General features: G+C 42.3%; 1 protein-coding gene across 2 annotated transcripts in view; it reads left to right on the forward strand.

Annotated features, from left to right (window-relative positions):
- The window catches only part of SYN1 (synapsin I), a 102,514-nt gene that overhangs the window by 84,675 nt on the left and 3,101 nt on the right, over positions 1-14,738 (forward strand). For both annotated transcript variants that reach the window (XM_063294063.1, XM_063294065.1), the window contains exons 6-11: positions 2,842-2,904; positions 10,689-10,831; positions 11,447-11,521; positions 11,734-11,836; positions 13,097-13,246; positions 14,627-14,690. In XM_063294063.1, the coding sequence (XP_063150133.1) occupies positions 2,842-2,904; positions 10,689-10,831; positions 11,447-11,521; positions 11,734-11,836; positions 13,097-13,246; positions 14,627-14,690 (598 nt within the window). The remainder of the gene's footprint in view (positions 1-2,841; positions 2,905-10,688; positions 10,832-11,446; positions 11,522-11,733; positions 11,837-13,096; positions 13,247-14,626; positions 14,691-14,738) is intronic.

Below are 14,738 nucleotides of genomic sequence, written 5' to 3' on the forward strand. Positions count from 1 at the left end.
TGGCCTGGTGACATCTGCATCATGCGGGGCTTGTTTACTTTGATGGCATCACTTATTAAACAAACAGATAAGCCCCTGTTAAAATTAGCATACTGTTACTACTAAGGATGTCATTATTGCTTTGTACTCCTCATTTCCCAGAATAGCATATTTTGAGAGCAGCCTTGTCCAGGGCTTGATATACTGGCAGCACCTATCTAATCTTGCTGGGGTGCAGTTAAGCAGGGTCAGGTATGGATCATACTTTTATTTTTTTTAATTTATTTGTTTATTTGTTTATTCATCCGGATTTATTTATTTATTTATTTTAAAGATTCGTATGGATGCCCATTTTAAAACACAATTCTGGGTGGCTCGCGACAATAAAACCCCGAACTAATGAAAACATAAAACCATAGAATATAACCAAACTTGGTGCCACAGTCATCCCCTCGGGATGCCCCAACAACCAATCCCAAACACCCTCACTCTACCCCAGTGGCTGGGTAAAAAACCAGTCTTGATGGCCTCCCAGAAGGCTAAAGTGGGGGGGCTGCCAGATCACCAGGGGAGGGTGTTCCACAAGGCAGGGGCAGCCACGGAAAAGGCAGGCTTCTGAACTCCCACTAGATAGCAACATTTCAGGGAAGGGACCTGGAGCAGGCCTATCCTATCCAATCTGGTAGGCTGGGCAGATACTCTCAAGGAGAGGCTGTCCTGCAAATAACCTGGTCCTGTGCCATGTAGGGCTTTGAAGGTGGTAACCAGCACCTTGAGTTGCACATGGAAGGAAACTGGGAGCTGGCGCAGCTTGTGCAACAGAGGTGTAATGTGGGTGAAACTAGAAGCACCCAGTACTGTGCACACTGCTGTGTTCTGCACCAGTTGTAGCTTCCAGGCAGACTTCAGGGGCAACCCCTTGTAAAGTGCATTGCAGTAATCCAATTGGGAAGTGACAAAGACATGAGTTTCCTTGGGAAACCACCAAGGAATGGTTTAGACCGGCCTGGGAAGTTGAAGGAAGAAACCAAACCACCACCACGCCCCCCCCCCCCAGAAGAACCCAAACAGAAAACCCAGAAGGCGGCAGTGGCAAGCTGCTTCTGTACTTTGGCCAAGAAAGTTGCATGGCCCTATCCATTTGGTCACCAGGAATTGGACTCAGGATGCCCTCTTCTTTATTTACAAGAATGCAAGTTGCATGCATGTTTGAGTGGAGAGAAGCAAGCAGCCAACTAGGAAGACAACAGTAAAAAAAAAACCTGTAAAAAACCCCATAAAATTGTAACTTAGTAAGACAATCTGGTGTCCTCCAGAAGTTTGAGACATTCATTATTCAATGTATACCTTTCTTTTTTATTTATATAAACACTTAAGGTAGTGTGTAATGATGGAAGCAAATTACAAGATAGAATTATATAAACTACAAATTATAGAAGTACATCCAGTTGCAATCAAAATTAAAAGGAAAACCAGTATCATTTACATCATTTGATGTTGCTTCAATTTTCATCAGCTGCTGTGTCAATAATGTGCTTATAGGTCCCCCAAGGATACTTTCTAGTTGCATATTGTTATAGGCCAGGAGGGGGGATAATTTAAAACTTCACTGGGAGACCCTTTTCCCCAAATATTTCCCAGTAAAATGAATGTACTATAGGCTGCTTCCAGTCAAGCTGGATTTCATGACATAGCAGGATAGTCTGTCTACTGTAGCTGGGACGTTCCTGGCTCTTCTACCAAAGGCTTCTCCCTTCAACCCAGCTGAAGGAAAAAATAGGAAGATCAGTAGTAAAACTAGGCATGTGGCCATTCAGTTACATTAAAACCCTACTCAGAGGGTAGCAGGAAAACATTAACACAAAAATACAACAGCGTTTCTTCACCTTCCGATACTTCTGTCCAAAGAAATGGAATACTATTATTATTTACAACTTTCGTGCACTGTAGCAGTACCTTTGGCAAAATCTTGGCAAAATTCTGATGTTCTCTTTACTAGAAACGTATCACGCCTTGCAGAATCCATGATTCCTGTATATATATAGCCTGCAGCCAATTCTGTGCACAATTATCAGTAAGAATAGCATTTGCTGGTCACGTAGAGTAAGTTGCAATTGCCTGGAAAAGTAAAATGATGTTATTGATAAAATAAATACAGCACGTATATTCTTTTTGGGCAAACAATTGTCTAATCATTTATCTCTCATATATTTAGCCGGACTTCAAGCTGATTTATACAGATTTATTTATCTCTAGACAGCTGCTACATTTTAGATCAAATGTCACTGGTGGAGTTTTATACCATTCAGTGTATTCATGCATTCAACTTAACAAATCACCAAGTGTTAAGGAATCAAGTGTTAAACACTGGCTTGTAACAAACCAGCCAGCTTGTCTGCCTGCCTGCCTGCCTGTCCTCCTTCCATGGACTCTAACCTTACAAGTCCCCTGTTTCATATTAAGATTGAAAACAGTTCATACTTGTTCATTTATTTATTGAGGAAAATGATCCAAAGCTACATATTTGTGTGTGGCCATTTGGATCATTTTCCTCTGTAAATAAATGAACAAGTATAATATTTTTGACTCATTTTAATTGGGCTCTCTTTATCTAGTTTTAGGATTTGTGTGGAGAACAGCTCATGCTTTAGGTCATATTTATTCAGAAATATTGAAAATTCAAAAGGGTCCACGAACTTTTAAGCATCACTGTACGTGGTTCCTTGTTTTGCATAAACTTGTCATTTCTTTTAATGGCACTGAACAGTACTTGGCATTGCAGTGACCCTTGTGGCAGACCATGGTGGCTAATTGCAGTGATAGCCAACCTTTGGTGATTCTTCTTTCTTCTTCTTTTTCCAGCTGACAACGTCCAAATACCCAGTGGTGGTAAAGATGGGACATGCTCATTCCGGAATGGGAAAGGTGAGGGGTATAACAGTTCCCAAAAATTGAGCCTGAATACTCTCAAGAGACTGAGAATACACACACCACCATCCCTACCATAGAATTCACCCAGATATCCCTTCAAGATAAGCCGATGTATATATTATCCCTTTCTAAAGGTCTTTTCCCACTTGCACCAACCACAGCGTAAACATGCCTTGGCAACATCTTTTCTCTACCGTGTTTCATGATTTTTGCCTTCCTGTTGTCCCCAGCTTTCTGAAGCAGGCTTTCTCAGTCATTGTTAGCCATATTAGTGTCAGGCCCAGCCCAAGATTGATGAAGAATCAATCCAGCCAAACTTCAGTTCTTTATTTGCTCACACCATATAGACAGAATCTTGCCAGACTAAAGCTACTGTACCTAACCTAAGGGGGAATAACCTGGGAAAGCTCTAGGGTGGGGCTATTCTGAACTTCTTAGTCTTCCAACTTTCCAGCTCCAGACTGTGTTTCCTCTTACCTTGTCCTCCTCCTTGGAATGTGCTCCCTCCTTCCTGAGAACCAGCAGCATTATACCGAAATCTACCACAAGTAAGGTTAAAGTAGTGTTTTCCCTATTTTGACATCATCCAAGAGTAGCCCCAAAGTATTAAATTCTGTTAGGATCACCCATCACCCTGAATTAGGCTTACCAGATGTCTAACAAAAGGAGGACATGTCCTCCTTTTGCCCCCGTGTCCTCCATCTGGCAGGCATAGCCGTAAAATCAAAAATTGTCTGACTTTTTGAATATCTCTCCCTAAGTAGTTTTTCTCTGCAGCACAGCACTTCCTAATAAGTGCTAACCCCAAGTTAACAAGCTTCTGTGGCCTTAATTAGTACCCTCTGGGTAGGCAGCTACCTAAAATTGACAAGACCTTAATCAATTACATGTGGAAGGCTTTTGCCTCTTTAACTGGGGCTAGTACATTCCTCTCAATGTGTATTTCTCATTGTGTGCCTGTTTACTCATTTGTAATCCCTTCCTCTGCAATGAATATAAAGTCAAATACTAAACAGTGTGTCCTCCTTTCCCCCCATTTGTCCTCCTTTCCAATTGTCCATGTCCTCCTTTCCCTGTTCAGATATCTGGTAACCCTACCTTGCAGGGGAGTCACGGGATTGGCAGTGATCTGAAACTGAGGCATAGAGCCAGGGATAGGGACTCTCAGTGGGGTCAACCAGTTTCATGCTGTTATAATTTTTTGCTGACTCAAAGCAGTTCAACTCAGCAGTGGGGAGAAGCCCTGCAAGGCAACTCAAAGGTTTTTTTAAAAAAAAACAATCTAGATTAATTAGCTTGCCTTCGTCTTTGTTTATCTCAGTATCTCTTACATGCTGGTCACTTAGTTCCCTGCTCTGCCTGGAATGCAAAGTTTATTACCTAGACCACAGAGCTGCTAAGCTCCTGCTTTGTACGTCTTCCCAAATTACAAGTAACAATATGTCCTTTTTCTCCCTCCTAGGGTATTTTCATTGTTGAAGCAGAAACTCGTGAGATCTTAGTATATTCCCAACTTGGCTCTGTAGTCCCCATCTGCTTTCCCTTTCGGGGGTGATTGTGGGAAGAATAATCTCTCCTCCCAATCAGTTCCCAATAGCTCTTCAGTGTTTTAAAATATTTCCCAGCAGCTCTAGCTGCAATTTATAATGGATTCTACTTTTGTTTAGGAACATATTTAGAAACTGATTTTGTTTGTTTCTTTATTTAACTGTACTTATGACCTAGCCCAGTTCTGGAGGCGTTTGGGCAGCATACAACCACAAATACAAGCCAAAACAAAAAGAACCCACAGTATAATGAAAACAGCATCAGAAAGCAAAAGCAAATTCAAGATAGCTACCCACAACCATTCAAGTAGGACCAAAGACTTGTTGGAATTGAGTTTTTGAGCTGTTTCTAAAACATCTGCAAAGTGGAGGCTGTACAAAATTTTTGAGGGTGGGCATTTCCACCAAGAAGGCCTGCTGTCTTATCCATAACCCCTGAACCTCACAAAGTAGGGGGACTTTTGGCAGGTCCTCTCTGGATGACCAGACTGGATGAGTAGACTTGGCTCTGGTGAGCTATTGCCCAATGTTAGTGAAAACAACAGTAAGAAACAAAAATAAAAGAATAAAAGATGACTAGAACTGGACAAGAACGAAAGAGAAACAAACCCACACAATCCAGGAGGCTTCACTCATTGTCACCAAAGGCCTGGGGAAAGCCAGTTCTTCAAGGTCCTTCGAAACACCACCACCTGGGAGCCATCTGGGTCTCGGGGGGAACTTCATTCCAGAGGGCAAGTTCTACTACAGAGAAGGTGCTGTTCTGGGGTCCTGATAGATAGTATTGTTTAATCAAAGGATCTCAGAGTGCGCCAACCCTGCCAGATCAAATCAAACAAGTAGATACTATGGAAGATAGGTGGTCCCTCAGGTAACCAAGCTCTGTGTCATGTAGGGCTTTATAGGTAATGACCAGCAGCTTAAATCATGAAGCACAGATGCTGCATGGGCATACCGAGGCATGCCCATCACTGCCCACACTGCTGCATTCTGGACCAGTTGACAATTCCAAGTGGTCTTCAAGGGCAGCCTGTATAGAGTGTGCCACAGTAGTTAAGCCATGAGGTGACCAGGGCATGAGTGACTATCTGAAGAGCCTCCCAATCTAAGAAAGGACACAACTGGTGCACGAGATGAAGCTGTGCAAAGGTCTTCCTGGCCACAGCTACCACCTGCTCATCAAGTAGGAGCTGTGAGTCTAGGAAGACCACCAGATTGCACACCATGGAGAAGCGCAATCCCATCCAAGGTCAGAGGTGGAATATTCCCAGATCTGGTGGCCCAAACACCCACAGCCACTTGGTTTTGGTGGGGTTGAATCAGAGATGGTTTGTCCTAACAAGCAGGAACCACACTGAGACGAGGAATAGGTCTCTAGTGTTTTATTACTGCTACATTAGACAGAAAATCTTAACAAACTGAAGAAGCATGAGAAAACCCATACAGATAAACCCCCAAAAGTCAAGGCAGGTCTGTTCTGTGACTCTTTGAATGACAGCTCAAATTCTCGCTACTATGCATGCTTTCCCCCCCCTGGATAGGGGCCCCCTCCTGCTCACCATCAGTGCTCATGACATGGTTTCTCCCCATCCAGATCTCCAGGAACTGGGACAGAACCTCAACAGCCTAACTTGGCCAGCCCAGAGTCAAAAGATACAATTGGTTATTTTCAGTGTACTGATGATACCAAAGCCCAAACCTGCAGATGACCTCACCCAGTGGTTTCATGCAGATGTTGAAAAGGAGGGGGGGAGTGTAGAATCATGTGATGCCCCACAACAGAAGGGCCAAGGGAGTGATCTCTCCCCCAACAACCAGTACCAACAGGAATCAGCTCAGAGAAGGGAAGAGAACCCCTGTATACGTGTGTCCCCAGCCTAGAGAGCTGGCTCAGAAGGATACTGTGGTTGACAGCATCAATAGCCACTAAGAAATCAAGGAGCACAAAGGATGGATGCACCACCTCCATCCTGGCTCCCCTATAGGCCATCTACATGCATAACCAAAGGTGTTTCAGTACTAAATCCTGGCCTGAAACCTGGCTGAAATTGATCTGGATAATCCATTTCCTCCAGGTTTTCCTCAACTGCAGACTGACCACCTTGCCAACAATTTTCCCCAGAAAGGAAAGGTTGGAGACTGGACGATAGTTGTTGAAAACCATTGGGTCCAAGGATGGCTGGCACCATTGGCTTTTTCAAGGCAAGAGTATCATCCCCTCTGTCAAAGAGGCTGACACCACCAAATGGACCCAACCCTGGATCACTTCTTTGGCCACTTTCACAACCCAGGAGGGGCCCAGAACCAATGAACATGTGGCCGAGCTAAAAGCACAGAGGACCATGACCACTTCCTCAGGAACCACCAGCTCAAACTCATTGCAGAACATACCATCAGACCATGCCCCACGCATTTCAGCCTGTCCTGCCCAGTCAGAGTCTGAGTCAGAGAGGATCTGAGCAACTACCAGATAGCCTGAATAATCCTCACAGTGGCCCAGCAGATGTTTCAAGGGGCCCTCCCCACCCAATATGGACCAGGTCACCCTAAAAAGTCTTGCTGGATGGCTATCAGCTACACAATCAAGATAGAGAAATACTAACATTTTGCTGCCCTTATTGCCATGAGGTAATCCCTACTATGGACTCTTACCTGTGTCTGGTCACATTTGTTTTGAGACTTCCTCCAGTAGTGTTCCAGGCATCTCTTCTGGTATTACCAAGTTGCTCACGGAGCTCCATGGTAAATGAAGGCACACCCTGGGATCTGCCCACAAGGAGAGGCTGTGTAGGGGCGATATGGTCCAAAGCCCCAGCCACTTGCCCATTCCAGACAGAGACTGGAGCCTTGGTTGAACTGACCACCAGATCCTCAGGGGAAATCCTAACCTCTCTCTGGAACCCCATTGGGTCCATCAATCGTCTGGGGAGGGCCAATTGAAAAGGCACTGTTTCCCTGCAGGGAGGGGTGACATCAGTGAATTGAAAGGCAATCAGAGAGTGATCTGTCCATGGCATCAGACTGATGTTAATACTCTTCACTGCCAGATCACATCTCAACCACCCCAACACAAAACCCAGATCCAGTGTGCAAGTACTGGTATGTGTTGGGCTATCAACATCTTGGGTCAAGTATATGGTTGCCATGGGGCTACAAACTCCTGTGCTGCCCTTTAACATCACTGGGTGGCAAATCGAATTCCCCAGCACCGACAGCCTTACGGACTCTGTTGCCAAGCTGACAACGGAATCCAGCAGCTCAGGCAGGGAGGTCAGCCATCCTTTAAAAGTCCAACTTCAACCAGAGTGCCTTACATCTGGCAATCTGTGAAGTGGAGCTTCTGAAAGCCTGTAGTGATTTGTGGACAGCAACAGCCATCCCTCCCCACCCTCTGGGCTGGTGCAGAACCCAGGTAGGCATATTTCTAAGAGTGGATCCCCGCCCCCCAGGCCCAACCAGGTTTCAGTAAGATATGCCAGGTCAGCACCCTCATCCAAGGTAAGATCATACAGCTTTGTTGCACAGCAACCTGACATTCAAAAGCAACAGCAGCAGGGCCACTGAGGATCTGGTTGCCAGGCACTGAGGGTGGAAGCCAAGGGTGGAACACAGGACTACTTTCAAACAGCAGGCGTGGTGTCCCCGGATGCGGCCCACTGTCGGGTTCTTGCCATATCTCCCTCTGCCTGTCACCTTTGGGATGGTCCTGCCTGCTCCCTCATCCCCCATCCCATCCCTACCCTCTGTGTTTCTCTCCCAGGCCCAGGTATGCATATGCCAGTTGGTGGGTGGGGAATTCTGGGAGTTGAAGTCCACACAGCTTAAAGTTGCCAAGGTTGAGAAACAGTGCTCTATGATTACAAGAAAAAAACACCTATCTTTTTTCTAATCATCCAAACCATTTTTTTCTGTTTCACACAAAATGTCTATAAGGGTTTTCCAGTCAGTAATGAATGTAGATACTGTCTTTTCTCAAATTAAGGAAGTTAATTTGGCCATCTCTGCAAGTTCATCATCTTCACCAACCATTCCTCCATTGTGGGTAATGCCGAGTCTTTCCAGCTTTGTGCATACCATAATCTTGCTTCAGTTATCATATACAAAAACAATGTTCTATTGCTTTTTTCCAGTTGTTGGTCTATCAGTCCCAAAAGAAAAACCACCGGTTTCAATTGTATATTAATCTTTAAGATCCTCTGAATTAGTGTATTTGTATCCAAAACTTTCTAGCTTTTTTACACATCCGCCAAGCGTGATAAAATGTCCCTTCATGGTGTTTGCATTTCCAACATAGATTTGAAGTACCTTTATACATTCTAGACAATTTCTCTGGTGAAATATACCAATGATACATCATTTTATAAAAATTCTTTTTAAGGTTATAATGTAGATTTCAGTCCTTTCAGCCACATATTTTCCCATTGTTCCATTTGTATATTGTAACCAAAAAGTTCAGCCCATTTTATCATACATTTTTTCACTTGTTGTTCTGTTTCAAATTTCAGTAGTTTATACATTTTGGCAATTACATGTTCATCATTTGTACACAATTCTGTTTCAAATTCAGTCTTTCAGTGTTCAAAGCCATACATTCTTTTGTCTACTTTAAACCTTTCTAATAATTCTAATAATTGTACATAAGAAAACCATTGACAAGTACGCTACCAAATCTCTTGATTTTATTTTACGTTCCCCTTGACAAAATTCTAGTATTGCACAATAAGTTAGCCATTTGTGTTTGTTTATTATTTCTCATCTATAAAATGCTGCTTGTGCTGAGAGCCACAAAGGTGTTTTCGGGCACAACCTGGGGTTGTATCTATTCTATATTCTCAGTATGGCACATCTGACATAATGATTTTTAAAATCTACATTAACCTTAGCTTTGTCATACCAAAAATATCCATGCCACTCAAATCTCAGATCATGTCCTTCTAACTCCAAAAGCCTTCTATTTCTCAGCAACACCCACTCTTTCATCCAAACTAAACAACAATCTGTGAAATATAATTTCAAATCAGGTAAACCCAATCTTTCTCTTTCCTCTGCATTTTGAACACCTTATATTTAACTCTTGTTTTTTTCCCCTGTCATACAAATTTAGATACATTCTTCTGCCATTGTTTAAATAGTGTATCAGTTGTCAAAACACATATTATCGGAAACAAAAATAACATTCTAGGCAAAACATTCATCTTAATTACAGAAATTCTCCCCAACAATGACAATTGTATTTTCTCTTACCTTAGCATATCTTTTTTAACTTCATTCCATGTCTTGGAATTGTATATTACTTTGAAATAACAAACAATTCATTTGTCATAGTGTTACCCAAGTATTTTACCTTTTTCTCAATCTTAAAATCTGTTTCATCCATCAATTCTGTTTGATCTTCTATTTTCACACTTTTGTTAACATCTTAGTCTGCTGTTTATTAATCTTAAAACTTACTAAAGCACCAAATTCTTTTAATTTACTCATTAATGTTTCAATTCCCCTTAAAGGATCTTCCAGAATCAGCACCAAATCATTTGCAAACGCTCTTAATTTATAAGTCTCTATTTTAATCTTTACTCCCACAATCCTTTCATCTTGTCTTAGGTCTCTGTTTAGTATTTCAAGGACCAAAATAGGAGAGGAGAAAATGGGCAGCCTTGTCTTGTTCCTTTTTGTATCTCACATGATTTTGTTAGGTCTCCATTAACATAATGAAAAACAAGCTGCACTGATTTTTTTTTAGATGCAGAGAAGCCTTTTGACAATTTGAACTGGATTTTCCTGTTTAAAGTTCTGGAAGATACGAATTTTGGAGAGAATTTTATAGAATGGGTAAAATCGATTTATACTTCACAGGATTCTTGCTTGTTCTTGATAGCAGGCTGAATCCTTGAGAAAATGATGTTAGTAGGTGTTTCCAGATAGAGACCTTCTAGCACTGCGTGTTTAAACTATTGTACATTTATTTTCCTGCTTAACTTTTTGGGGAAAATAAATAGAAGAAATAATGGGCTACAAGTAGAAGGCACTACTGTATTGTCTGAATCCTGTATGAAATGTGATCAAATGTGGAAGCACAATAAACCTCATCTGGAAAAACATAAAACATGCAATTTGGGAGGATAAATCAGATTTTAAAGGGATCAAAGTTCAGTTGCTGAAATGTGAGTGATGTAGGTTTATTTGCTTATATTTGATGTGGTAATTGCAAAGGCTCCTGTTTGTTGGTTGCAGGTCAAGGTGGAGAACCAATATGATTTCCAGGACATTGCCAGTGTGGTAGCTCTCACCAAGACCTATGCCACCTCAGAGCCTTTTATCGATGCCAAATATGATATCCGTATCCAGAAGATTGGCAATAACTACAAAGCCTACATGTGAGTGTGGAGAAATTCCTCCTGTTAAACTCCTTACTCGTAGCGAGTGATGCAGCTTCCCTATAGAAGCTTCTTGACCTGCTCTTGATCCCACCATTACTTAAATCAACTTCCTTTCTACTTTGCCTCCTCCCATTAGCAGAACGACATCTTCCATGAAGCTTTATTGACCTTGGTCAGCATTTTCAAATCACTTTCTAGAAACAATCCTGGAAAAAGGTGACCATATGCAAAAGTTTGGGCTCTTGCATCTTTAATAAGTGATCTACATGGGAATTTTGGCAAACACACATTAACACATAAGATTGAAAAAATCTACACTTGCTGAAATTCTCATTTTTATGGGAAACTATGGGAGATACAGAGCCTTTTTTTTTTTGGACTATCTGTGCTATCTCTGAGTGAAGGTTTGGATTGTACTTCGAGGATTCAGTTTCTTATGACATTTTACTTAATATATCCTTTCTGACAAGCTCCATCTGTATTAATTCCCCCTTCTCAATCTCTCTCAAACTCTTTCTTGGATGTTCTTGAGCTCCCTTTTCAAGGACAAATTTGCTATCTGGTTTCTCCCTCAAACCTTTAATACTCATAATGCCCTCTTTCCCCTGGCAGGAGGACCTCTGTTTCAGGCAACTGGAAAACCAATACTGGCTCTGCCATGTTGGAGCAAATAGCCATGTCAGATAGGTGAGTGGCATGGGTAGGTAAATATGATTGGGTAGATAGACGGGATTATAAATAAATAGCTGACAGTGGGAGTAATCCTCCTCTCTATGGCTTCTCAAGCTCTTCTGCTGGTTAAAAATACCTGAATGAAAGTGATAAAATTAGGAGGGCTCTGTGCTCATGCTATGTCTATAATTTTGACTCTATTCTTGATCTTTTCCCTTCTCTGTCAGGTACAAATTATGGGTGGACACCTGTTCAGAAATCTTTGGTGGTTTGGACATCTGTGCAGTAGAAGCTCTACATGGGAAGGATGGACGTGACCACATCATTGAGGTGAGGTGCTGGGAATACTTGTATTTTGACTAAAATACCAGGGAACACAAACCTTTAAAAATCTGTCAACAGAAGGGAAGATCAGAATATAATAGGTGAAGAGCCAGCTTAAAAGTTTCTTGTTAGGACTATGAATTAATTGAAGATTTTTATGCACATCAGCTCTTTTTAACCAGTTTGTTGATCAATTCTGGAAATAATGAAACCTCAACACAGATGTGTTTTTAGGGTACCAGGATAGTATTGTACTCTCTCAGGCCAAATAGATTTGACCTGAAATCCATTTTCAAATGTGATGCTCACTAGATGGCATTAGGCCAATCACTTTCTCTCTCCCCTTTTACTCAAAAAATTTCAGCACTAATTTAGTTTGCCAGGGAGCCACTGTTGCTGCTATTGTTAGGCAGAAAACCTTATGGATATTTACCGGACAGTCTGAGATTTGGAGGCTGGTTTGGAAAAACCTTGGCAGATATTAAAAATGCAGTTCAGTGTGTCTTGGAAAGCTCAACCTGGATAAAACAACTGATGGTTAAGGTTAGGGTTGATGGATCCTCCTTTGGGAGATAAATGTACATACCACTCTGATTCTACTGCATTTTCCTATATTTTTAATGAACATATATTTGTGTCCATTGATGATGATATGTAAGCTGGTTTTCCGTGTTACAGGTAATGAGACAAACTGGCTTAGTTCCAGCTACTTCCTGGCTACATGGATCAGACTGTATTCTTTGAGTCACCACCCACTGCACCATGTGGTTTTGTTAACCCTATTGCTTAGTGTTTACACACACAGCACACGTAATCCTTTCAACAAATATCCTGTGATGGTGATCATCTGTTATTATCTCCGTTCTGAAGATTATTATCTTCTGCAGGGGAGAGGGGGTGTCAGAGGAAAGATATTTTCTGGTTCATAGGCCACAGGAAATACATTTTCTGGATGTCATCCATTAATCCTTATTATCTATTTGTTTTCATCCCAAGTAGAAACTTCTGCTATTAACTTGCTGGTGCTATTAATTTTTAAAATAGGCATTTAAAAAAAAATCATTTCTCGCAGAAGGCCATAGAGCAGTGTTTCTCAACCCTGGCAACTTTAAGGTGTGTGGACTTCATCTGGCTGAGGAATTCTGGGAGTTGAAGTCCACACATCTTAAAGTGGCCAAGGCTGAGAAACACTGCCTTAGAATAATTCACACGTGTTCTGCTTAAGAGAAACAGCGCACTTCCTGTTCTTCCTTGTTCTTCCCTCAGGTAGTGGGATCATCCATGCCTCTGATTGGAGACCATCAGGATGAGGATAAGCAGCTGATTGTGGAGCTGGTACTGACCCGCATGGCCCAGGTCATTCCTCGCACACCAGTGCCCTCCCCTGTGCGTTCCGCCTCAGGACAGCATGCCCAGGTATTGCCACTTTGTTTTTCATCATACACACAACAGTGGTCATCCCACAATTTGTTTTTCCTTGCAGTTTATGATTAGTCACTGCTCACTAGAAACTGAAGGAGAAGAGTCGGAGTCAGAAGATGAAGGAAGATGAAAATGTGGGTTCAGAGCAGCAAACGGTCGTAATGATGTTCACAGTAGGGTTCGGATTACGGTGGCAGTAGTGTGGAACGAGGCACAGGTTGCCTGCATTAGGACCAGGGTTAGAATGTGAGGTTTCTAATTAAAGTTGGCGGGCCAAAAAGATGCAGAAGATTTCAGCCTGAGGGACTCTGTGAACACGTGTTAACAGAAGACTCATACTGCTGGATCAGATCAAGAGTCCCTTAGTCCAGTATTCTGCTTTTGACAGTGGACAGCTAGATGGCTTAGGAAAACCAGTACGATGAAGTCAGTCACATTCCTTTCTAACTGCATGGTCTCAGCACCTGGCGTTCCTGTATAATATTGTAAAGCAGTGTTTCTCAACCGTGGCAACTTCAAGATGTGTGGACTGGGGAATTCCGGAAGTTAAAGTTTACACATCTTAAAGTTGCCAAGGTTGAGAAATACTGCTGTAGAGATTCCATTTAACTACCATGGATGATAAACGTTGGCAGGTTTGTCCTCTCTGAATTTGTCTAATCTCACTTTCAAAATCTTAAGAGCAGCTCTCCTGGATGTAGCCCAGCATTCTGTTTCCCACAGTAGTTGCCAGCTAGGGGCCACTGTGAAGCTCACAAGTGCCACCAGGCCCTCCTATTCACAGTTCCCAGCAATAGGTATTCAGAGGCACACTCTGATCCTAGAAGTGTGGAGCCATCTTAAGTAAAATGGCTATTATCTGTTTAAGGTTCCCTAAAAGCCACTGAAGTTGGTGGCTGTCAAGCAGTTTGTGCTGTGAAGGAGAATGTTTATCTCATGCTTTAAAGCTTTTCCTTAGCTAAATTGCTATCATCACATCTGGTGCTAGCAAATTTCAGCCGTTTAGAAACACTTTCCTTTTTTGTCCCTGATGTATTGCCAAGCATCTGGGTAAAAGGAACGGCAAGGAAAACTCTGTTTGCCAACCCCATCCTCATTTTTTGCAACTGATTTACATGGTTCCCAGCACTGGATGGCTTCAATGGAGAAAGGTTCCTCCACATGTCATCTGTCCATTTATTTGGACTGAATGTCTGAATGGCACCTAGCCCTAGTAGGGAAAGGTTTAGAGATGTTCCTGCATTGCATATATGTTGCTACAAAGTAAATGGAATGCAGCAGAAATAGGAAAAGCATAGCCGGGCAGGGTGGGATAGAAGGAAATAAGGATAACTTTTGATGCACGCTCCTGCTTTTGTTTGTTTTTGTTCATAGACTCAGTCAGCTCAAGCTGGACAGAGACAGGGCCCTCCAGCCCAACAGAGACCTCCACCCCAAGGTGAGTTATGCTTTGGGAAAAATTGTGGCTCGGGAGGGAGGCATCAGA

The sequence above is a fragment of the Candoia aspera genome, chromosome 2 (assembly GCF_035149785.1).
Source record: "Candoia aspera isolate rCanAsp1 chromosome 2, rCanAsp1.hap2, whole genome shotgun sequence".
In the NCBI taxonomy this organism is placed as follows: domain Eukaryota; kingdom Metazoa; phylum Chordata; class Lepidosauria; order Squamata; family Boidae; genus Candoia; species Candoia aspera.